Source organism: Oncorhynchus masou, chromosome 13, assembly GCF_036934945.1.
Source record: "Oncorhynchus masou masou isolate Uvic2021 chromosome 13, UVic_Omas_1.1, whole genome shotgun sequence".
NCBI lineage: Eukaryota > Metazoa > Chordata > Actinopteri > Salmoniformes > Salmonidae > Oncorhynchus > Oncorhynchus masou.
Genome location: NC_088224.1, coordinates 97,151,083 through 97,177,621, shown reverse-complemented (window position 1 = coordinate 97,177,621; position 26,539 = coordinate 97,151,083). Strand labels below are relative to the sequence as shown.

Genomic DNA, 26,539 nt, shown 5'->3' with positions numbered 1-26,539 from the left:
TAAGACTGGCCTTCCCTTCCTGTCAAATCATTACCTCTCCTTATGGGAACTAGCCTTCCCTTCCTGTCAAATCATTACCTCTCCTTATGGGAACTAGCCTTCCCTTCCTGTCAAATCATTACCTCTCCTTATAAGACTGGCCTTCCCTTCCTGTCAAATCATTACCTCTCCTTATAAGAACTGGCCTTCACTTCCTGTCAAATCATTACCTCTCCTTATGGGAACTAGCCTTCCCTTCCTGTCAAATCATTACCTCTCCTTATAAGAACTATGTTACTTCTGTTCCTGTCAAATCATTACCTCTCCTTATGGGATCTAGACTTCCCTTCCTGTCAAATCATTACCTCTCCTTATGGGACTGACCTTCCCTTCCTGTCAAATCATTACCTCTCCTTATGGGAACTAGCCTTCTATATGTCATGACATACATATGGATTCCTTATGGGAACTAGCCTTCCCTTCTTGTCAAATCATTACCTCTCCTTATAAGACTGGCCTTCCCTTCCTGTCAAATCATTACCTCTCCTTATGGGAACTAGCCTTCCCTTCCTGTCAAATCATTACCTCTCCTTATGGGAACTAGCCTTCCCTTCCTGTCAAATCATTACCTCTCCTTATGGGAACTAGCCTTCCCTTCCTTTGTTTTCAATCTTCTACTTATATTGATCACTTCATAGAAAGCAGGTAGCCTGAAATCCAGACCTGTTTGGTGCTAACACGCCACTCCTTGTACTTTCAGGCTACCAACAAGGTTTGTGACATGTTACTTGTGTTCTTCTTACATAGGTATTCTGTCCACAAAGATTACTATAAATGATATGACATACAGTATGGATTCTATATGACATGACATACAGTATGGATTCTATATGACATGATATACAGTATGGATTCTATATGACATGACATACAGTATGGATTCTATATAACATGACATAGGGTATGGATTCTATATGACATGACATAGGGTATGGATTATATATGACATGACATACTGTATGGATTCTATTATAAATGTTTACATTACCAATAGTTATAAAGGGTGTTCTTATGACATTACCAGCAGTTATGGATTCTAGGTTACATGACATACAGTATGGATTCTGTATGACAAATCATACAGTATAGGATTCTATATGTAATGATATACAGTATTTAGGATTCTATGACATGTGATAAGTGTTTAGGAGGTTCCATGACAAAGGGTGTTTAGGAGGTTAACAGTAGTTATAAAGGGTGTTTAGGAGGTTACCAGTAGTTATAAAGGGTGTTTAGGAGGTTACCTGTAGTTATAAAGGGTGTTTAGGAGGTTACCAGTAGTGATAAAGGGTCTTTAGGAGGTTTCCAGTAGTTATAAAGGGAGTTTAGGAGATTACCAGTAGTTATAAATGGTGTTCTACGAGGTCATCAGAAGTGATAAAGGGTGTTTAGGACGTTACCGGTAGTGATAAAGGGTGTTTCGTTATAAAGGGTGTTTAGGAGCTAACCAGTAGTGATAAAGGGTGTTTAGAAGGTTACCAGTAGTGATAAAGGGTGTTTAGGAGGTCACCAGTAGTGATAAAGGGTGTTTAGGAGGTCACCAGTAATTATAAAGGGTGTTTAATTATAAAGGGTGTTTAGGAGGTTACCAATAGTTATAAAGGGTGTTTAGGAGGTTACCAGCAGTTATAACGGTGTTTGGGAGGTTACCAGTAGTGATAAAGGGGTGTTTAGGAGGTTACCAGTAGTGATAAAGGGTGTTTAGGAGGTTACCAGTAATGATAAAGGGTGTTTAGGAGGTTACCAGCAGTGATAAAGGGTGTTTAGGAGGTTACCAAAAGTGATAAAGGGGTGTTTAGGAGGTTACCAGTAGTTATAAAGTGTGTTTAGGAGGTTACCAGTAGTGATAAAGTGTGTTTAGGAGGTCACCAGTAGTGATAAAGGGTGTTTAGAAGGTTACCAGTAGTGATAAAGGGTGTTTAGGAGGTTACCAGTAGTGATAAAGGGTGTTTAGGAGGTTACCAGTAGTGATAAAGGGTGTTTTGTTAGGTTACTAACCAGTAGTGATAAAGGGTGTTTAGAAGGTTACCAGTAGTGATAAAGGGTGTTTAGGAGGTTACCAGTAGTGATAAAGGGTGTTTAGGAGGTCACCAGTAGTGATAAAGAAAGGGTGTTTAGGAGGTCACCAGTAATTATAAAGGGTGTTTAATTATAAAGGGTGTTTAGGAGGTTACCAATAGTTATAAAGGGTGTTTAGGAGGTTACCAGTAATTATAAAGGGTGTTTAGGAGGTTACCAGTAGTGATAAAGGGTGTTTAGGAGGTTACCAGTAGTGATAAAGGGTGTTTAATTATAAAGGGTGTTACCAGTAGTTATAAAGGGTGTTTAATTATAAAGGGTGTTTAGGAGGTTACCAGTAGTGATAAAGGGTGTTTAGGAGGTTACCAGTAGTGATAAAGGGTGTTTAGTTATAAAAAGGGTGTTTAGGAGGTTACCAATAGTTATAAAGGGTGTTTAGGAGGTTACCAGTAGTGATAAAGGAGATTTAGTTATAAAGGAGGAGGTTACCAGTAGTGATACCGGGTGTTTAGGAGGTCACCAGTAGTGATAAAGGGTGTTTAGGAGGTTACCAGTAGTGATGAAAGGGTGTTTAAAGGGTGTTTAGGAGGTCACCAGTAGTGATAAAGGGTGTTTAGAAAGTTACCCGTAGTGATAAAGGGTGTTGAGGAGGTTACCAGTAGTCATAAAGGGTGTTTAGGAGGATACCAGTAGTTATAAAGGGTGTTTTGTTATAAAGGGTGTTTAGGAGCTAACCAGTAGTGATAAAGGGTGTTTAGAAGGTTACCCGTAGGGATGAAGGGTGTTTAGGAGGTTACCAGTAGTGATAAAGGGTGTTTAGGAGGTCACCAGTAGTGATAAAGGGTGTTTAGGAGGTCACCAGTAATTATAAAGGGTGTTTAATTATAAAGGGTGTTTAGGAGGTCACCAGTAGTGATAAAGGGTGTTTAGGAGGTTACCAGTAATTATAAAGGGTGTTTAGGAGGTTATCAGTAATTATAAAGGGTGTTTAGGAGGTTACCAGTAGTGATAAAGGGTGTTTAATTATAAAGGGTGTTTAGGAGATTACCAGTAGTTATAAAGGGTGTTTAATTATAAAGGGTGTTTAGGAGGTCACCAGTAGTGATAAAGGGTGTTTAGGAGGTTACCAGTCGTGATACATTTGTTTAGTTATAAAGGGTGTTTAGGAGGTTACCAATAGTTATAAAGGGTGTTTAGGAGGTTACCGGTAGTGATGAAGGAGATTTAGTTATAAAGGGTGTTTAGGAGGTTACCAGTAGTTATAAAGGGTGTTTAGGAGGTTACCAATAGTTATAAAGGGTGTTTAGGAGGTTACCGGTAGTGATGAAGGAGATTTAGTTATAAAGGGTGTTTAGGAGGTTACCAGTAGTTATAAAGGGTGTTTAGGAGGTTACCAAAAGTGATAAAGTGTGTTTAGGAGGTTACCAGTAGTGATAAAGGGTGTTTTGGAGGTTACCAGTAGTGATACATTTGTTTAGTTATAAAGGGTGTTTAGGAGGTTACCAATAGTTATAAAGGGTGTTTAGGAGGTTACCGGTAGTGATGAAGGAGATTTAGTTATAAAGGGTGTTTAGGAGGTTACCAGTAGTTATAAAGGGTGTTTAGGAGGTTACCAGTAGTGATAAAGGGTGTTTAGGAGGTTACCAGTAGTGATAAAGGGTGTTTAGGAGGTCACCAGTAGTGATAAAGGGTGTTTAGGAGGTTACCAGTAGTTATAAAGGGTGTTTAGGAGGTTACCAGTAGTGATACCGGGTGTTTAGGAGGTCACCAGTAGTGATAAAGGGTGTTTAGGAGGTTACCAGTCGTGATAAAGGGTGTTTAGGAGGTCACCAAAAGTGATAAAGTGTGTTTAGGAGGTTACCAGTAGTGATAAAGTGTGTTTAGGAGGTCACCAGTAGTGATAAAGGGTGTTTAGAAAGTTACCCGTAGTGATAAAGGGTGTTTAGGAGGTTACCAGTAATTATAAAGGGTGTTTAGGAGGTCACCAGTAGTGATAAAGGGTGTTTAGGAGGTCACCAGTAGTGATAAAGGGTGTTTAGGAGGTCACCAGTAATGATAAAGGGTGTTTAGGAGGTTACCAGTAGTGATAAAGGGTGTTTAATTATAAAGGGTGTTTAGGAGGTTACCAGTAGTGATAAAGGGTGTTTAGGAGGTTACCAGTAGTTATAAAGGGTGTTTAATTATAAAGGGTGTTTAGGAGGTTACCAGTAGTGATAAAGGGTGTTTAGGAGGTTACCAGTAGTGATAAAGGGTGTTTAGGAGGTCACCAGTAGTGATAAAGGGTGTTTAGGAGGTCACCAGTAATGATAAAGGGTGTTTAGGAGGTTACCAGTAGTGATAAAGGGTGTTTAATTATAAAGGGTGTTTAGGAGGTTACCAGTAGTGATAAAGGGTGTTTAGGAGGTTACCAGTAGTTATAAAGGGTGTTTAATTATAAAGGGTGTTTAGGAGGTTACCAGTAGTGATAAAGGGTGTTTAGGAGGTTACCAGTAGTGATAAAGGGTGTTTAGGAGGTTACCAGTAATTATAAAGGGTGTTTAATTATAAAGGGTGTTTAGGAGGTTACCAGTAATTATAAAGGGTGTTTAATTATAAAGGGTGTGAAAAGAGAAGAAAGGATTGGTCGTACTTTCCACATGGTCTCCCTGGCTGTATCTCTGCCTGCCAGTGTTTGGGAGTGAAACCTTCGCTGCAGAACCCTGGTGACTGTTGGTGGCCATGGTTAGGGTGTGGTGACCATGGAGACCATGGTGAGTGTGTTGGGCCATAGGGCTCTGGTCAAAAGTAGCGCATTATATAGGGCATAGTGTGCCATTGGACTCTGGTCTAAACTAGAGCACTATATCGAGAATAGGGTGCCATAGGGCTCTGGTCTAAGGTGGTGCACTATATAGGGCATAGTGTGCCATAGGGGTCTGGTCTATAGTAGTGCACAATCTAGAGAATAGGGTGCCATAGGGCTCCGGTCTAAACTAGTGCACTATATAGGGCATAGTGTGTTATTTGGGAACCAAACATAGACTTATATCATAGGTCAACCCTGAATACAGTTATTCTGTTACCTGGCTGACCTGGCCAAGGCGACTGCATGCTACTACTGCTGTCTGTAATGTGGTACAGGTTGACTCCAGTAAAGGAACTCATATGGACCAATCCTAACTTGGATCCACATGGGGGAAAACCTTTTAAATCAGTTTCATGAAGTGTGAATGGGTTAAACGTGTGCAGATGCCAAGATAGGAAATCAAACCAGTTGACATTCTTCCTGCTGTGACTTGATCACCAGATGAATCACAGTCTGTCTCTCAGGACATTCTCAGACATTTATAAACCACACACACACATCATTACACTGTTTTATTACCTGGCAGGGACTTGGACCACCGGACGATCCACAACAGCTGTCTATCGCACAGTCTGTTGAGACTGTTGAGGAGGAGGTGTGGCATGTCAGGCTGGGAGTTGTCATAGCCAGAGTACACCACCTGGTAGACGGACAGAGGAGTACATGATTGATCCCTGAATGTCAATCCACTGTCAGCAGCAGGACAACACAAAACAAAATGTGCCTATGATGAATATGAAACCTAACTTGTCCTTCAGTCATATTTTCCCTTCGTCTCTTATTGACTTCAATGCATGACTAAGTTACAATTAGATTTAGGTGGAGGTTAGGATTCCCCCCCTAAATCAGAAACACCGACCCCACCTCAGGCTCAATGCTCTCCAGAATGCTGATGATCTGAGGGGAGAGCTGCAGCTCGTTGAGGCCAGGCATGCAGGGTAGAGAGGCCAGGGTCTGACCATCCCCCAGGGCTGACAAGGGCCCCTGGAACATCAAGGCTGGGGCCAGACCATCTCCCAGGGCTGATAAGGCCCCCTGGAACATCAAGGCTGGACCTGCCTTCAGGGCCCCAAAACGCTTCAGCTTCCGCCCTGTGACAATAATTACCACAAGGGTCAGTTAAAACATGTGAAGAGTACAAGGAACACTTGTTATTCACATACTGTATGTAGACATTGGTATGGGGCTGAATGAAATGAAGACGGGGTTCAACATCTATGTGTCGGCTGACATAGGATATTCTGTCTGAGGCCAAAGTTAAAAGATATAAAAACATTTTTTAAAGAATATTGTTTTCAGGTTTAGTTTGTCTGGATAAAAAAAAGGCTACTAAATAATTACTGTAATGCATTTATTTTTCTCTAAGTTGTAATTTTAGATGACTGGTACGGCCTTGAACGGTTTACTGATTAGACACCCGTAATATAACACCTCCTCCTCAGTAACCCATGACACATAAAATGTTTCAAATAAAAGGTCAGACAGAGGCTATTACAAGAGCACTTTAGTTTTTGAATAAACTGTTTTTACCATACAGATGTAGGATCTTAATTTGAGCCAAATTTGCTACAGCAGGAAGATAATCCTGCAGCAACAGGAAATGTGAATTATTATGTAGTTTATAATTCATTTACATTTTTGTAGGAGTTAATACATTTTCCATTAAGGGAAAATCAAGCCTGAACATTCAAAGTGGAAATTACAAACTTCAGAAGCCATTTTAAACTACAAATACACTACAAGTTTAAAATGTCATGCATTGCGGGAAAGTTCTCCTGCAACAGGGTGATCAAATTAAGATCCTACATCTGTAGTTCATTAAACATCCAAAAGGTAATATCCTAAGGGAAAGAACATTTCAGATAGTAATGACAGGGTGTGATGATTTTGTTTGGTCTCGACGTGTTATCTGAAAGGCCATTTCAACATTTCTCCTTGACTGGAAATTATCATTTAAAGGGTGTGACTCCTGCTTGAGATGAGAGAGTGTTCATTTGTAACCCCTTTAATGTGATGTTCTCTAGATAATTGGTGAGGAGGGCATTCATTTAGTAGAAGAGGAAGACAGAGAGACATGACCACAAAGGTACCTCCGAGCATCATCCCAGCTTGGTAGCACTTCCTCAGGCGACACGCAGGGCAATTCTTCCTCCGTATCTTATCCACGATGCAGTCATTTCGACCGGCACAGAGATAATTATGATGTCCTGTTGAATAGAAGCACAGAATACAGCTAATGTGGTTTAAAGTGTGTTTTTAGAATTACTTTTCAAAGGCAATCATCTCAGAGAGAGGTGGGTTCTCTAAGGCTCTCAGTAATATTGTCTAATGGAGATGGGTTCTCTAAGGCTCTGTGTATTATTGTCTAATGGAGATGGGTTCTCTAAGGCTCTCAGTAATATTGTCTAATGGAGAGGGGTTCTCTAAGGCTCTCAGTAATATTGTATAATGGAGATGGGTTCTCTAAGGCTCTGTGTATTATTGTCTAATGGAGATGGGTTCTCTAAGGCTCTCAGTAATATTGTATAATGGAGATGGGTTCTCTAAGGCTCTCAGTAATATTGTCTAATGGAGAGGGGTTCTCTAAGGCTCTCAGTAATATTGTATAATGGAGATGGGTTCTCTAAGGCTCTCAGTAATATTGTCTAATGGAGATGGGTTCTCTAAGGCTCTCAGTAATATTGTATAATGGAGATGGGTTCTCTAAGGCTCTCAGTAATATTGTCTAATGGAGATGGGTTCTCTAAGGCTTTCAGTAATATTGTATAATGGAGATGGGTTCTCTAAGGCTCTGTGTATTATTGTCTAATGGAGATGGGTTCTCTAAGGCTCTCAGTAATATTGTATAATGGAGATGGGTTCTCTAAGGCTCTCAGTAATATTGTCTAATGGAGAGGGGTTCTCTAAGGCTCTCAGTAATATTGTCTAATGGAGATGGGTTCTCTAAGGCTCTCAGTAATATTGTCTAATGGAGATGGGTTCTCTAAGGCTCTCAGTAATATTGTATAATGGAGATGGGTTCTCTAAGGCTCTCAGTAATATTGTCTAATGGAGAGGGTTCTCTAAGGCTCTCAGTAATATTGTATAATGGAGATGGGTTCTCTAAGGCTCTCAGTAATATTGTCTAATGGAGATGGGTTCTCTAAGGCTCTCAGTAATATTGTATAATGGAGATGGGTTCTCTAAGGCTCTCAGTAATATTGTCTAATGGAGATGGGTTCTCTAAGGCTTTCAGTAATATTGTATAATGGAGATGGGTTCTCTAAGGCTCTCAGTAATATTGTCTAATGGAGATGGGTTCTCTAAGGCTTTCAGTAATATTGTATAATGGAGATGGGTTCTCTAAGGCTCTCAGTAATATTGTCTAATGGAGATGGGTTCTCTAAGGCTCTGTGTATTATTATCTAATGGAGATGGGTTCTCTAAGGCTCTGTGTATTATTATCTAATGGAGATGGGTTCTCTAAGGCTCTCAGTAATATTGTCTAATGGAGATGGGTTCTCTACAGCTCTCAGTAATATTGTCTAATGGAGATGGGTTCTCTACAGCTCTCAGTAATATTGTCTAATGGAGATGGGTTCTCTAAGGCTCTCAGTAATATTGTCTAATGGAGATGGGTTCTCTAAGGCTCTCAGTAATATTGTCTAATGGAGATGGGTTCTCTAAGGCTCTGTGTATTATTGTCTAATGGAGATGGGTTCTCTAAGGCTCTGTGTATTATTGTCTAATGGAGATGGGTTCTCTAAGGCTTTGTGTATTATTGTCTAATGGAGATGGGTTCTCTAAGGCTCTCAGTAATATTGTCTAATGGAGAGGGGTTCTCTTAGGCTTTCAGTAATATTGTCTAATGGAGAAGGGTTCTCTAAGGCTTTCAGTAATATTGTATAATGGAGATGGGTTCTCTAAGGCTCTCAGTAATATTGTCTAATGGAGATGGGTTCTCTAAGGCTCTGTGTATTATTGTCTAATGGAGATGGGTTCTCTAAGGCTCTCAGTAATATTGTCTAATGGAGATGGGTTCTCTAAGGCTCTGTGTATTATTGTCTAATGGAGATGGGTTCTCTAAGGCTCTCAGTAATATTGTCTAATGGAGATGGGTTCTCTAAGGCTCTCAGTAATATTGTCTAATGGAGATGGGTTCTCTAAGGCTCTCAGTAATATTGTCTAATGGAGATGGGTTCTCTACGGCTCTCAGTAATATTGTCTAATGGAGAAGGGTTCTCTAAGGCTCTGTGTATTATTGTCTAATGGAGATGGGTTCTCTAAGGCTCTGTGTATTATTGTCTAATGGAGATGGGTTCTCTAAGGCTTTGTGTATTATTGTCTAATGGAGATGGGTTCTCTAAGGCTCTCAGTAATATTGTCTAATGGAGATGGGTTCTCTAAGGCTCTCAGTAATATTGTCTAATGGAGATGGGTTCTCTAAGGCTCTGTGTATTATTGTCTAATGGAGATGGGTTCTCTAAGGCTCTCAGTAATATTGTCTAATGGAGATGGGTTCTCTAAGGCTCTCAGTAATATTGTCTAATGGAGATGGGTTCTCTAAGGCTCTCAGTAATATTGTCTAATGGAGATGGGTTCTCTAAGGCTCTGGGTAATATTGTCTAATGAAGATGGGTTCTACTCGGCTCTCTGTAATAGTGTTTAATTGAGATGGGTTCTACTCGGATCTCTGAAATAGTGTCTATTGGAGATGGGTATTGTACTCTGAAGAGGGGCGGCAGGGTAGCCTAGTGGTTAGAGCGTTGGACTAGTAACCGAAAGGTTGTGAGTTCAAACCCCCGAGCTGACAAGGTACAAATCTGTCGTTCTGCCCTTGAACAGGCAGTTAACCCACTGTTCCCAGGCCGTCATTGAAAATAAGAATTTGTTCTTAACTGACTTGCCTGGTTAAATAAAGGTAAAAAAAAAAAAAAAAAAGATTGAGAAGAGTTTTTGAGAGCGAGAGAGGGGGGGTGAAAGGCAGGGAGAGAGATAAAGAATGAGAAATGGGGGGAGTGAAAGGCAGAGAGAGAGATAAAGAACGAGAAATTGAGGGAGTGAAAGGCAGAGAGAGCAATTTAGTGTCTGAAAGAGATGGAGAGAGAGAAATTGAGTGTCTGCGAGAGATGGAAAAAGAACACAAAAAAAGAGCAGAGAGACATGACCATGGTCAGACTGAATGAAAATGACCAGGGTCAGATCGAGTGAAATGACTATCGTCAGACTTAGTGACATGACCATGGGCAGAAAGAAAGTTCTAATTCCCATGATCAAACTGAGTGACATAACCATTTTCAGACAGAGTGACATTACCATGATCAAACTGATTGACATAACCATTTTCAGACAGAGTGACATTACCATGATCAAACTGATTGACATGACCATTGGCAGAGAGAGAGAGAGATCCTAACCAGGGTCAGAGTGAGAGATTCACAACCAGGGTCAGAGTGAGAGATTCACAACCAGGGTCAGAGTGTGAGATCCTTGACCAGGGTCAGAGTGAGAGATCCATGACCAGGGTCAGAGTGAGAGATCCATGACCAGGGTCAGAGTGAGAGATCCATGACCATATTCAGACTTAAAGTGACATGACCATGGTCAGACTGAATTACATGATGATGGTCAGATTGAGTAACATGACCATGTTCAGACTGAATTACATGATAATGGTCAGAAAGAGAGACATGACCATGGTCAGAAAGAGAGACATGGCCATGGTCAGAAAGAGAGAGACATGGCCATGGTCAGAAAGAGAGAGACATGGCCATGGTCAGAAAGAGACATGACCATGGTCAGAAAGAGAGACATGGCCATGGTCAGAAAGAGAGAGACATGGCTATGGTCAGAAAGAGAGAGACATGGCCATGGTCAGAAAGAGAGACATGGCCATGGTCAGAAAGAGAGACATGGCCATGGTCAGAAAGAGACATGACCATGGTCAGAAAGAGAGACATGGCCATGGTCAGAAAGAGAGAGACATGGCCATGGTCAGAAAGAGAGAGACATGGCCATGGTCAGAAAGAGAGAGACATGGCCATGGTCAGAAAGAGAGACATGGCCATGGTCAGAAAGAGAGACATGGCCATGGACAGAAAGAGACATGACCATGGTCAGAAAGAGAGTGACATGGCCATGGTCAGAAAGAGAGAGACATGGCCATGGTCAGAAAGAGAGAGACATGGCCATGGTCAGAAAGAGAGACATGGCCATGGTCAGAAAGCGAGACATGGCCATGGTCAGAAAGAGACATGACCATGGTCAGAAAGAGAGAGACATGGCCATGGTCAGAAAGAGAGACATGGCCATGGTCAGAAAGAGAGACATGGCCATGGTCAGAAAGAGAGACATGACCATGGTCAGACTGAGTGACATTACCATGGTAAGATGGAGAGTTACATGACCATTCTAAGACCTAGGGTAAAATGACTATGGTCAGACTGAGTTATAAGACCATGGTCAGACTGAGAGACATGACCGTGGTCAGACTGAGAGACATGACTATAGTCAGACTGAGAGACATGACCATAGTCAGACTGAGAGACATGACCATAGTCAGACTGAGAGACATGACCATAGTCAGACTGAGAGACATGACCATAGTCAGACTGAGAGACATGACCATAGTCAGACTGAGAGACATGACCATGGTCAGACTGAGAGACATGACCATAGTCAGACTGAGAGACATGACCATAGTCAGACTGAGAGACATGACCATAGTCAGACTGAGAGACATGACCATAGTCAGACTGAGAGACATGACCATAGTCAGACTGAGAGACATGACCATAGTCAGACTGAGAGACATGACCATAGTCAGACTGAGAGACATGACCATAGTCAGACTGAGAGACATGACCATGGTCAGACTGAGAGACATGACTATAGTCAGACTGAGAGACATGACCATAGTCAGACTGAGAGACATGACCATAGTCAGACTGAGAGACATGACCATAGTCAGACTGAGAGACATGACCATAGTCAGACTGAGAGACATGACCATAGTCAGACTGAGAGACATGACCATGGTCAGACTGAGAGACATGACTATAGTCAGACTGAGAGACATGACCATAGTCAGACTGAGAGACATGACCATAGTCAGACTGAGAGACATGACCGTGGTCAGACTGAGAGACATGACTATAGTCAGACTGAGAGACATGACCATAGTCAGACTGAGAGACATGACCATAGTCAGACTGAGAGACATGACCATAGTCAGACTGAGAGACATGACCATAGTCAGACTGAGAGACATGACCATAGTCAGACTGAGAGACATGACCATGGTCAGACTGAGAGACATGACTATAGTCAGACTGAGAGACATGACCATAGTCAGACTGAGAGACATGACCGTGGTCAGACTGAGAGACATGACCATAGTCAGACTGAGAGACATGACTATAGTCAGACTGAGAGACATGACCATAGTCAGACTGAGAGACATGACCATAGTCAGACTGAGAGACATGACTATAGTCAGACTGAGAGACATGACCATAGTCAGACTGAGAGACATGACCATAGTCAGACTGAGAGACATGACCATAGTCAGACTGAGAGACATGACCATAGTCAGACTGAGAGACATGACCATGGTCAGACTGAGAGACATGACCATAGTCAGACTGAGAGACATGACCATAGTCAGACTGAGAGACATGACCATGGTCAGACTGAGAGACATGACCATAGTCAGACTGAGAGACATGACCATAGTCAGACTGAGAGACATGACCATGGTCAGACTGAGAGACATGACCATAGTCAGACTGAGAGACATGACTATAGTCAGACTGAGAGACATGACCATGGTCAGACTGAGAGACATGACCATAGTCAGACTGAGAGACATGACCATAGTCAGACTGAGAGACATGACCATAGTCAGACTGAGAGACATGACCATAGTCAGACAGAGAGACATGACTATAGTCAGACTGAGAGACATGACCATAGTCAGACTGAGAGACATGACCATGGTCAGACTGAGAGACATGACCATAGTCAGACTGAGAGACATGACTATAGTCAGACTGAGAGACATGACCATAGTCAGACTGAGAGACATGACTATAGTCAGACTGAGAGACATGACCATGGTCAGACTGAGAGACATGACCATAGTCAGACTGAGAGACATGACCATAGTCAGACTGAGAGACATGACCATGGTCAGACTGAGAGACATGACCATAGTCAGACTGAGAGACATGACCATAGTCAGACTGAGAGACATGACCATGGTCAGACTGAGAGACATGACCATAGTCAGACTGAGAGACATGACCATGGTCAGACTGAGAGACATGACCATAGTCAGACTGAGAGACATGACCATAGTCAGACTGAGAGACATGACTATAGTCAGACTGAGAGACATGACCATAGTCAGACTGAGAGACATGACTATAGTCAGACTGAGAGACATGACCATAGTCAGACTGAGAGACATGACCATAGTCAGACTGAGAGACATGACTATAGTCAGACTGAGAGACATGACCATAGTCAGACTGAGAGACATGACCATGGTCAGACTGAGAGACATGTCCAAGGTCAGACTGAGAGACATGACCATGGTCAGACTTAGTGACATGACCTGGTCTGACTGAGGGACATGTACAGATTGAGTGATAAGACCATGGTCAGAATGAGGGTGACATGACCATGGTCATATTGAGAGTGACATGACAATGGCCAGACAGATTGTCATGACCATAGTCAGACTGAATGTCAAAACCATGGTCAGACTGAGTGAAATGACCATGGTCGGGCTGAGTGACATGTCCAAGGTCATACTGATTATCATGACCATAGTCAGACTGAATGTCAAAACCATGGTCAGACTGAGTGAAATGACAATGGTCACCTTAAGTAACATGGCCATGGTCAGACTGAGCGTGACATGCCCATGGTCAGATTTATAGACATGACCATGGTTAGACTGACTGACATGACCATGGTCAGATTGAGTGATATGAACAAGGTCAGACTGAGAGTGACATCACCATGGACATATTGAGTGAGATGACCATGATCAGACTGAGGGACAATGCCATGGTCAGTCTGAGAGAGATGACCATGGTCAGACTTAGTTGCATGACCTGGTCTGACAGAGAGACATGACCAAGATCAGACTGAGAGTAACATGACCATTCTCAGACCTAGTGTAAAATTACCTTTGTCAGACTGAGTAACATGACCATGGTCAGACTGAGAGTAACATGACCAAGGTCAGACTAAGCGAGATGACCATGGTCTGACTGAGTGACAAGTCCATGGTCAGACTGAGGGTGACATGACCATGGTCATATTGAGTGACATAACTATGGTCACATTGACTGACATGACAATGGTTAGACTGAGAGTGACATGCCCATGGTCAGATTTATAGACATGACAATGGTCAGACTGATAATCACGACCATAGTTAGACTGAATGACAAAACCATGGTCAGACTGAGAGACATGACTATAGTCAGACTGAGAGACATGACCATGGTTAGACTGAATGACAAAACCATGGTCAGACTGAGTGAAATGACCATGGTCAGACTGAGTGACATGTCCAAGGTCAGACTGAGAGATATGTTCAAGGTCAGACAGAGTGACATTACCATGGTCAGACTGAGAGCGACATGACAACAGTCAGATTGAGTGACATGCCCATGGTTAGATTTATAGACATGACCATGGTCAGACTTAGTGACATGACCTGGTCTGACTGAGGGACATGAACATGTACAGATTGAGTGAGACCATGGTCAGAATGAGGGTGACATGACCATGGTCATATTGAGAGTGACATGACAATGGCCAGACTGATTATCATGACCATAGTCAGACTGAATGACAAAACCATGGTCAGACTGAGTGAAATGACAATGGTCACCTTAAGTAATATGGCCATGGTCAGACTGAGCGTGACATGCCCATGGTCAGATTTATAGACATGACCATGGTCAGACTGAGTGAAATGACTATGGTCAGACTTTGTGAAATGACCATGGTCAGACTTAGTGAATTGACCATGGTCAGACTGAGTGAAATGACTATGGTCAGACTTAGTGAATTGACCATGGTCAGACTTAGTGACATGATCTGGTCAGACTGAGGGACATGACCATGGTCAGACGGAGATTCCAAGATGGCATAGCAGTCAGACGTCTTTGTCTTTGTCCTGTTGTGTCCCTTGTATATATATTTTTTATATATTTTTCTTCACATATCTTTTTTCAATATTTTCTTAAACCTCAACTTCTAAATCCTCTCCTGCAACCTGCCTCACCCAATGTGGCGTGGATCTGCTTTTTTCTAAAGTATTTATATTTACTTCAGATCTGGAATCCTTCAACTGAAGCTAGTCAGCTAACTACCTACCAGCTATCAGTCAGCAAACCACTGCTAGCGGTCATCAGCTAACCTTTAGCTCGGAAAGATCTCGTCAGTTCGTACAACATGACTCAAACCAGAGCCTAACGGACCTATTTCTCTCCATATCCCCGGATTCCTACCGCAAACTCTGAACCCTTTCATCTGGATCTTCGCAACTAGCTAACCACAATCCCGGGTGACTACTCCTGGCTCGCGTTTCCATCCCAGAGCAAGCACCAATTAGCCTAAAGCTAGCCCAGCTAGGGCTCCTGGGCTACCACCGAAGCAAATGTGACAAAAGGTCGCAAAGTTCAAGGGGGCCGAATACTTTCGCAAGGCACTGTATATCGCAACAAAGCATCCTTCACTCATGCTGCCAAACATACCCTCTTAAAACTGACCATCCTACCGATCCTCGACTTCGGCGATGTCATCTATGGAATAGCCTCCAACACTCTACTCAAAAAAATTGGATGCAGTCTATCATAGTGCCATCCGTTTTGTCACCAAAGCCCCATACACTATCCACCACTGCGAACTGTACACTCTCGTTGGCTGGCCATCGCTTCATACTCATTACCAAACCCACTGGCTACAGGTCATCTACAAGTCTTTGCTAGGTAAAGCCCTGCCTTATCTCAGCTCACTGGTCACCATAGCAGCACCCACTCGTAGCACGCGCTCTAGCAGGTACAGTATATCTCACTGGTCACCCCCAAAGCCAATTCCTAATTTGGTCACTGCACCTGTGCATAGCCCATCTGTAAACAGCCCATCTATCTATCTCATCCCCATACTGTATTTATTTATTTATTTATCTTGCTCCTTTGCACCCCAGTATCTCTAATTGCACATTCATCTTCTGCACATCAATCACTCCAATCACGGTGAGAGACCAATTGCTATATTGTAATTACTTCGCCACCATGGCCTATTTATTGCCTTACCCCCCTTAGTGAAATGACCATGGTCAGGATGAGAGTGAAATGTTCATGGTTAGACTGAGTAACATGACCATGGTCAGACTGAGAGACATGACTATAGTCAGACTGAGTGAAATGGCCATAGTCAGAATTAGAGACATGACCATGGTCAGACTAAGAGTGACATGACTGAGGTTTGACTAAGAGTGACAATTCCATGGTCAGACTGAGAGTGATATTTTTTAGGGGGGGGGGGGTATTTTATTAGCATCGCTGTTAGCTGTTGCAGAAGCAGCAGCTACTCTTCCTGGGGTTCCACACAGAACATGACACATAATACAGAATGACATAATACATCATTAGACAAGAACAGCTCAAGGACAGAACTACACACATTTAAAAAGGACAAAGCTCCTTACAGTTGAAGTCAGAAGTTTACATACACCTTAGCCAAATACATTTTAAACTCAGTTTTTCAAAATTCCTGGCATTTAATCCTAGTAAAAAAAATCCCTGTTTAAGGCCAGTTAGGATCACCACTTTATTTTAAGAATGTGAAATAATATAATAATAGTAGAGAGAATGATTTATTCCCAGTGGGTCAGAAGTTAATATACACTCAATTAGTATTTGGTAGCTTTGCCTTTAAATTGTTTCACTTGGGTAAAACGTGTCGGGTAGCCTTCCACAAGCTTCCCACAATAAGTTGGGTGAATTTTGGCCCATTCCTCCTGACAGAGCTGGTGTAACTGAGTCAGGTTTGTAGGCCTCCTTGCTTGCACACAATTTTTCAGTTCTGCCCACAAATTTTCTATGTGATTGAGGTCAGGGCTTTGTGACGGCTACTCCAATACCTTCACTTTGTTGTCCTTAAGCCACAACTTTGGAAGTGTGCTTGGGGTCATTGTCCATTTAGAAGACTTATTTGCGACCAAGCTTTAACTTCCTGACTGACGTCTTGAGATGTTGCTTCAATATATCCACATAATGTTCCTGCCTCATGCTGCCATCTATTATGTGAAGTGCACCAGTCCCTCCTACAGCAAAGCACCCCCACAACATGATGCTGCCACCCCCGTGCTTCACGGTTGGGATGGTGTTCTTCGGCTTGCAAGCCTCCCCCTTTTTCCTCCAAACATAACGATGGTCATTATGGCCAAACAGTTCTATTTTTGTTTCATCAGACCAGAGGACATTTCTCCAAAAAAGAACAATCTTTGTCCCTATGTGCAGTTGCAAACCGTAGTCTGGCTTTTTTATGGAGGTTTTGGAGCAGTGGCTTCTTCCTTGCTGAGCGGCCTTTCAGGTTATGTCGATATAGGACTTGTTTTACTGTGGATATAGATACTTTTGTACCCGTTTCCTCCAGCATCTTCACAAGGTCCTTTACTGTTGTTCTGGGATTGATTTGCATTTTTCGCACCAAAGTACGTTCATCTCTAGGAGACAGAACACGTCTCCTTCCTGAGCGGTATGATGACTGTGTGGTCTCATGGTGTTTATAATTGCATACTATTGTTTGTACAGATGAACGTGGTACCTTCAGGTGTTTGGAAATTGCTCCCAAGGATGAACCAGACTTGTGGAGGTCTACCATTTTTTTCTGAGGTCTTGGCTGATTTCTTTTGATTTTCCCATGATGTCAAGCAAAGAGACACTGAGCTTGAAGTTAGGCCTTGAAATACATCCACAGGTACACCTCCAAATTACTCAAATTATGTCAATTAACCTGTCAGAGCTTCTAAAGCCATGACATAATTTTCTGGAATTTTCCAAGCTGTTTAAAGGCACAGTCAACTTAGTGCATGTAAACTTCTGACCCACTGGAATTGTGATACAGTGAATTATAAGTGAAATGATCTGTCTGTAAATAATTGTGGGAGAAATTATGTAGATGTCCAAACCGACTTGCCAAAACTATAGTTTGTTAATAAGAAATTTGTGGAGTGGTTGAAAAACAAGTTTTAATGACTCCAACCTAAGGAAGTGTATGTAAACTTCCGATTTCAACTGTAGCTCTGAATCCACATTATGGCAGAGGTTGAAAAGCCATAGCACACAACAGGTTACAGTCACCTAATCATCCCCAGTTTACAATTGGCTCATTCACCCCCCTCCTCTCCCCTGTAACTATTCCCCAGGCCGTTGCTGTAAATGAGAATGAGTTCTCAGTCAACTTACTTGGTAAAATAACGGATAAATAAAATAAATAAATCAGAATGTCAGGCACACTTAAATAACATAAGAATAAAAATAAAAATAAATAAAAATAAAATGGTCAATAATATCAAAGGCTGCACTGAAATCTAACAGCTCCACAATCTTATTATTATTGTTCATTTGTTTACAGAGCTTGTCATTATTGATCGATAACAATTTTTCCACCTCTCCCACACTAACCTTACACTTTCCAAGCTTTTCTTTCATTATTAGTTTCTTTATGTATGAATACAATAGCTCACTGTTCGTTGTTGGCATTCCCTGCCTAAGTTTGCCCACATTGCCAATTAAATAATCATTCAAATAATTGGCAACATCAAATGGTGTTGTGATGAATAAGCCATCGGATTCGATGAAAGATGGAGTTGAATTTGTCTTTCTGCCCATAATTTCATTTAAAGTACTTTACATCATTGATCTTCCTTCATAATAAAGTTTCTTCATCTTTTGAGTTTAGTCACATCATTTCTCAGTTTGCAGTAAGTCAGCCAGTCAGATGTCCAGCCAGACTTATTAGCCAGTCCTTTTGCCCCCATCTCTTTCAACCATACAGTTTTTCCATTCATCAACCCATTCCAACATGGAGCCTCAACAGTTCCAACAGTCAGTTTCTTAACAGGTGCATGTTTAGCAATATTCGGAAGAAGCATTTTCATAAATTCATCAAGTGCAGCGTGTCACAACTTCCGCCGATGTCGGTCCCTCTCCTTGTTCGGGCGGTCGACGTCACTGATCTTCTAGCCATCACTGATCTATTTTTCATTTTCCATTGGTTTTGTCTTGTCTTCCTTCACACCTGGTTCCAATCCCATCAATTACATGTTGTGTATTTAACCCTCTGTTTTCCATCATGTCCTTGTCAGAGATTGTTTGTTTTTTATGTTTGTGTATTATGTATTGGTGCACGACGGGTTCTTGTACCCATTTTAATTTATTATGTAACTTTGGTTTTGGAGTCATATTAAGACTGTTAAACTACTCTCCTGCGCCTGACTTCCCTGCCACCTACACACACAACATTACAGAATCTCTGACCTATTATGGAGTCAGCAGGAGAAGGGACCCGGCCATGGAGGTGGAGTAGCGCGTCCAGGATCATGTGTGTATCAAGTGTACGACGTGAGTGCTGCCTACTGCCAGGGTCTTCCTCCAACTACACTTCTATCTGGCCACGGTCCACCCGGCTCCACCGGACCGTGAGAAGGTGTCTCGTGCCTCACCGGGAAAGCCCTGGAGTGGGCCAACGCCGTGTGGAGAGAGGAAGATGCAGCGTTGGACCATTTTGAGGAGTTCACCTGCCGTTTCCGGGCAATCTTTGACCACCCACCTGAGGGCAGAGCGGCAGGTGAGCGCCTCTACCATCTGAGGCAGGAGACGAGGACATGAGTTTGCCCTGGAGTGGGGACCCTGGCTGCCGGCGCGGGATGGAACAACAGGGCCCTGATCGACCACTACCGCTGCAGTCTGGACGTCCGTTTGGAGCTGGCCTGCAGAGACACGTTTGACCAGCTGGTGGAACTGTCCATCCGGCTGGACAACCTGCTGGCTACCCGCGGACGTCCAGATCGGGGTCTAGTGGTTCCATCCTCCAGCACCCCCTCTCAAATACCCATGGAGCTGGGAGGGGCGGTGCGCAGGGAGACCAGAGGGGGTTTCCGCTCGTGCACCATCTGTGGCCGCAGAAGTCACACTGCTGGTCGGTGCCGGGTTGGTTCCTCTGGGAAGCGAGGCAGCAGGCAGGGTGCTCTGGCATCACCCCAGGTGAACTGGCACCATTCTCACCCAGAGTTCTCTGTTGCACATATGTTTGTGTGTGTCACTTTTCCTGAGTTTTCCCCGCGTTCCCAGCATAAGGCGCTCGTAGATTCAGGTGCGGCTGGGAATTTCATTGATAGAGCGTTAGCTCATAGTTTAGGGACCCCCTTTGTTCCTGTGCCCTTCCCCGTTCACGCCTTAGATAGTCGACCATTAGGGTCAGGGTTGATTAGGGAGGCCACCGCTCCTTTGGGCATGGTGACGCAGGGGGGTCACACGGGAAAAAAATAGTATTTCCCTTATTGACACTCCTGCATTTCCCGTGGTGCTGGGCCTACGCTGGTTAGCTTGTCATAACCCCACTGTTTCTTGGCCACAGAGAACTCTCACGGGGTGGTCGCGAGAGTGCTCAGGGAAGGTGTTTAGGGGTTTCCGTTGGTGCTATTACGGTGGAGAGTCCAGACCAGTTCTCCACCGTGCACATTCCCCCTGAATATGCCGATTTGGCTCTCGCCTTCTCTAAAAAGAAGGTGACTCAATTTCCACCTCATCAACGGGGCGATTGTGCGATAGATCTCCTGGTAGACACTACACTTCCCAGGAGTCACGTGTTTCCCCTCTCACAGGCGGAGACGGAGGATATGGAGACATATGTCTCAGAATCCCTGGTTCTCCACTTCACCCGTCTTCTCCAGTTTCTTCTTTATGAAGAAGGAGGGAGGTCTGCATCCGTGTATTGACTATCGGGGTCTGAATCAGATCACGGTGAGGAATAGTTACCCGCTACCACTCATAGCCACAGTGATTGAGTCAATGCACGGGGCGCACTTCTTCACGAAACTAGATCTCAGGGGCGCTTACAATCTGGTGCGTATCTGAGAGGGAGACGAGTGTTAGACGGCTTTCAGTACCACCTCAGGGCACTATGAGCACCTCGTCATGCCGTACGGGTTGATGAATGCGCCATCAGTCTACCAAGCTTTTGCAGACGAGATTTTCAGGGACCTGCACGAGCAAGGTGTAGTGGTATATATTGATGACATTCTGATATACTCAGCTACACGCGCCGAGCATGTGTCCCTGGTGCGCAAAGTGCTTGGTCGCCTATTGGAGCATGACCTGTACGTCAAGGCTGATTTTCCAACTGTCCGTCTCCTTCCTAGGGTATCGCATTTCCACGGCAGGGGTGGAGATGGAGAGTGACCACATTTCAGCCATGCGTAATTGGCCGACTGCCACCACGGTTAAGGAGGTGCAGAGATTCTTAAGGGTTTGCCAACTACTACCAGAGGTTTATCCGGGGTTTTGGTCAGGTAGCGGCTCCCATTACTTCACTGCTGAAGGGGGGTCCGTACTCCAGATGCTCAGCAGTGCTCAGCTGAGGCGATCAGGGCTTTAAGTCACCTGAGGGCTTTGTTTACCATGGCTCCCGTGCTGGCCCATCAGGATCCCTCTTTGGTGTTCATAGTGGAGGTGAACGTGTCCGAGGCTGGGATAGGAGCTGTGCTCTCTCAGCACTTGGGTACGCCACCGAAGCTCCGCCCTTGTGCCTTCTTCTCTAAGAAGCTCTTCCCGGCGGAGCAAAACTATGACGTGGGGGACTGGGAGTTGTTGTCTGCCGTCAAGGCCCTGAAGGCGTGGGGACATTGGCTTGAGGGGGCTAGACATCGTTTTCTCATCTGGACTGACCACCGCAATCTGGAGTACATCCGGGCGGCGAGGAAACTGAACCCTCGCCAGGCAAGGTGGGCCATGTTTTTCTCCCGGTTTGTTTTGACCCTTTCTTACCGACCCCAGAACATTAAGGCAGACGCATTGTCCCGGCTGTATGACACAGAGGAGCGGCCCATGGATCCCACTCCCACACGGGGCTCACACGTCACCCTCCTCTGGTCAACCTGGGATCGGTCGGACGGTGCGCTGTCTTAGTGGGAAGTGGTAGGTAGGTGGCCTACTTTAGCTAAGGACGTGAGGGTTATGTCTCCTCCTGCTCGGTGTGCGCCCAGTGCAAGGCCCCTAGACACCTGCCCAGAGGGAAGTTACAACCCTTAACCTTTCCACAACGGCCGTGGTCGCACCTGTCGGTGGATTTCCTAACCGTTATTCCACCTTCACAGGGAAACACCACGATCCTGGTCGTTGTGGATCATTTTTCTATGTCCTGTTGTCTCCTCCCGTTTCCCAGTCTCCCTACGGCCCTACAGACTGTGGAGGCCCTGTTTACACAGGATAACACCACCTGTTAACCCTTAACCCTCTGTTTCCCATCATGTCCTTGTCAGAGATTGTTTGTTTTGTATGTACATGTATTATGTATTGGTGTGCGACGGGTTCTGGTACACACTTTTATTTATTATGTAATTTTGGTTTTGGAGTCATATTAAGACTGTCCCTGCTACCTACACACACATTACATAGCGTCTGGATGCTCCTCATTAATCACATCAGACCAACTAATATGTTTTAACTTCATCCACATAAGAGTCACAAAAAAAATATTTTGTCCCAGATGTTGAAACTTTGAATCTCCTAGATATAGCCACTATATTGTGATCACTGGGTACGGATACAGCTTTAGAACAAAGTTCTACATGATTAGTAAAGATGTGATCGATACATGTGGATGATCTTGTTCCTGTAGTGTTTGTAAACACCCTGGTAGGTTGATTAATAACCTGAACCAGATTACAGGCACTGGTTACAGTGAGATGCTTCCTCTTGAGCGGACACCTTGATGAAAACCAGTCAATATCTAGGTCCCCAAGGAAGTAGACATCTCTGTTTACATCACATACAATATTAAGCATTTCACATATATTATTTAGATTCAGACTGTTAGCACTTGATGGCCAATAGCAACACCGCAAAAGAAACGGCTTAGATGTGCCAAGTGAACCTGCAACCACAACACTTCAATAACACTTAAGATCTTCTCTAAGCATTACAGGGATATGGCTCTGAATATATACAACACCTCCCCTATAAACATTACAGGGATATGGCTCTGAATATATACAACAACACCTCCCCTATAAACATTACAGGGATATGGCTCTGAGTATATACAACACCTCCCCTTTAACATTACAGGGATATGGCTCTGAATATATACAACACCTCCCCTATAAACATTACAGGGATATGGCTCTGAGTATATACAACACCTCCACTATAAACATTACAGGGATATGGCTCTGAATATATACAACAACACCTCCCCTATAAACATTACAGGGATATGGCTCTGAATATATACAACAACACCTCCCCTATAAACATTACAGGGATATGGCTCTGAGTATATACAACACCTCCCTTATAAACATTACAGGGATATGGCTCTGAATATATACAACACCTCCCCTATAAACATTACAGGGATATGGCTCTGAATATATACAACAACACCTCCCCTATAAACATTACAGGGATATGGCTCTGAGAATATACAACACCTCCCTTATAAACATTACAGGGATATGGCTCTGAATATATACAACACCTCCCCTATAAACATTACAGGGATATGGCTCTGAATATATACAACAACACCTCCCATATAAACAATACAGGGATATGGCTCTGAGTATATACAACACCTCCCCTATAAACATTACAGGGATATGGCTCTGAATATATACAACACCTCCCCTATAAACATTACAGGGATATGGCTCTGAATATATACAACACCTCCCCTATAAACATTACAGGGATATGGCTCTGACTATATACAACAACACCTCCCCTATAAACATTACAGGGATATGGCTCTGAATATATACAACACCTCCCCTATAAACATTACAGGGATATGGCTCTGAATATATACAACACCTCCCCTATAAACATTACAGGGATATGGCTCTGAATATATACAACACCTCCCCTATAAACATTACAGGGATATGGCTCTGAATATATACAACAACACCTCCCCTATAAACATTACAGGGATATGGCTCTGAATATATACAACACCTCCCCTATAAACATTACAGGGATATGGCTCTGACTATATACAACACCTCCCCTATAAACATTACAGGGATATGGCTCTGGATATATACAACAACACCTCCCCTATAAACATTACAGGGATATGGCTCTGAATATATATAACACCTCCCCTATAAACATTACAGGGATATGGCTCTGAATATATACAACACCTCCCCTATAAACATTACAGGGATATGGCCCTGAATATATACAACAACACCTCCCCCATAAACATTACAGGGATATGGCTCTGAATATATACAACACCTCCCCTATAAACATTACAGGGATATGGCTCTGAATATATACAACAACACCTCCCCTATAAACATTACAGGGATATGGCTCTGAATATATACAACAACACCTCCCCTATAAACATTACAGGGATATGGCTCTGAATATATAGAACAACACCTCCCCTATAAACATTACAGGGATATGGCTCTGAATATATACAACAACACCTCCCCTATAAACATTACAGGGATATGGCTCTGAGTATATACAACACCTCCCCTATAAACATTACAGGGATATGGCTCTGAATATATACAACACCTCCCCTATAAACATTACAGGGATATGGCTCTGAATATATACAACACCTCCCCTATAAACATTACAGGGATATGGCTCTGACTATATACAACAACACCTCCCCTATAAACATTACAGGGATATGGCTCTGAATATATACAACACCTCCCCTATAAACATTACAGGGATATGGCTCTGAATATATACAACACCTCCCCTATAAACATTACAGGGATATGGCTCTGAATATATACAACAACACCTCCCCTATAAACATTACAGGGATATGGCTCTGAATATATACAACACCTCCCCTATAAACATTACAGGGATATGGCTCTGACTATATACAACACCTCCCCTATAAACATTACAGGGATATGGCTCTGGATATATACAACAACACCTCCCCTATAAACATTACAGGGATATGGCCCTGAATATATACAACAACACCTCCCCCATAAACATTACAGGGATATGGCTCTGAATATATACAACACCTCCCCTATAAACATTACAGGGATATGGCTCTGAATATATACAACAACACCTCCCCTATAAACATTACAGGGATATGGCTCTGAATATATACAACAACACCTCCCCTATAAACATTACAGGGATATGGCTCTGAATATATACAACAACACCTCCCCTATAAACATTACAGGGATATGGCTCTGAATATATACAACAACACCTCCCCTATAAACATTACAGGGATATGGCTCTGAGTATATACAACACCTCCCCTATAAACATTACAGGGATATGGCTCTGAATATATACAACACCTCCCCTATAAACATTACAGGGATATGGCTCTGAATATATACAACACCTCCCCTATAAACATTACAGGGATATGGCTCTGACTATATACAACAACACCTCCCCTATAAACATTACAGGGATATGGCTCTGAATATATACAACACCTCCCCTATAAACATTACAGGGATATGGCTCTGAATATATACAACACCTCCCCTATAAACATTACAGGGATATGGCTCTGAATATATACAACACCTCCCCTATAAACATTACAGGGATATGGCTCTGAATATATACAACACCTCCCCTATAAACATTACAGGGATATGGCTCTGAATATATACAACACCTCCCCTATAAACATTACAGGGATATGGCTCTGAATATATACAACACCTCCCCTATAAACATTACAGGGATATGGCTCTGAATATATACAACACCTCCCCTATAAACATTACAGGGATATGGCTCTGAATATATACAACACCTCCCCTATAAACATTACAGGGATATGGCTCTGACTATATACAACACCTCCCCTATAAACATTACAGGGATATGGCTCTGAATATATACAACACCTCCCCTATAAACATTACAGGGATATGGCTCTGAATATATACAACACCTCCCCTATAAACATTACAGGGATATGGCTCTGAATATATACAACACCTCCCCTATAAACATTACAGGGATATGGCTCTGAATATATACAACACCTCCCCTATAAACATTACAGGGATATGGCTCTGAATATATACAACAACACCTCCCCTATAAACATTACAGGGATATGGCTCTGAATATATACAACAACACCTCCCCTATAAACATTACAGGGATATGGCTCTGAATATATACAACACCTCCCCTATAAACATTACAGGGATATGGCTCTGAATATATACAACACCTCCCCTATAAACATTACAGGGATATGGCTCTGAGTATATACATCACCTCCCCTATAAACATTACAGGGATATGGCTCTGAATATATATAACACCTCCCCTATAAAAATTACAGGGATATGGCTCT

General features: G+C 43.0%; 1 protein-coding gene across 1 annotated transcript in view; it reads right to left on the bottom strand.

The window, feature by feature from the left end:
- The window catches only part of pgr (progesterone receptor), a 50,450-nt gene that overhangs the window by 12,680 nt on the left and 11,231 nt on the right, over nucleotides 1-26,539 (bottom strand). Inside the window, exons 3-5 of the mRNA XM_064985433.1 lie at nucleotides 6,994-7,110; nucleotides 5,768-5,994; nucleotides 5,423-5,543 (exon numbers count right to left, since the gene is read on the bottom strand). Coding sequence (XP_064841505.1) covers nucleotides 5,423-5,543; nucleotides 5,768-5,994; nucleotides 6,994-7,110 — 465 coding nt within the window. The remainder of the gene's footprint in view (nucleotides 1-5,422; nucleotides 5,544-5,767; nucleotides 5,995-6,993; nucleotides 7,111-26,539) is intronic.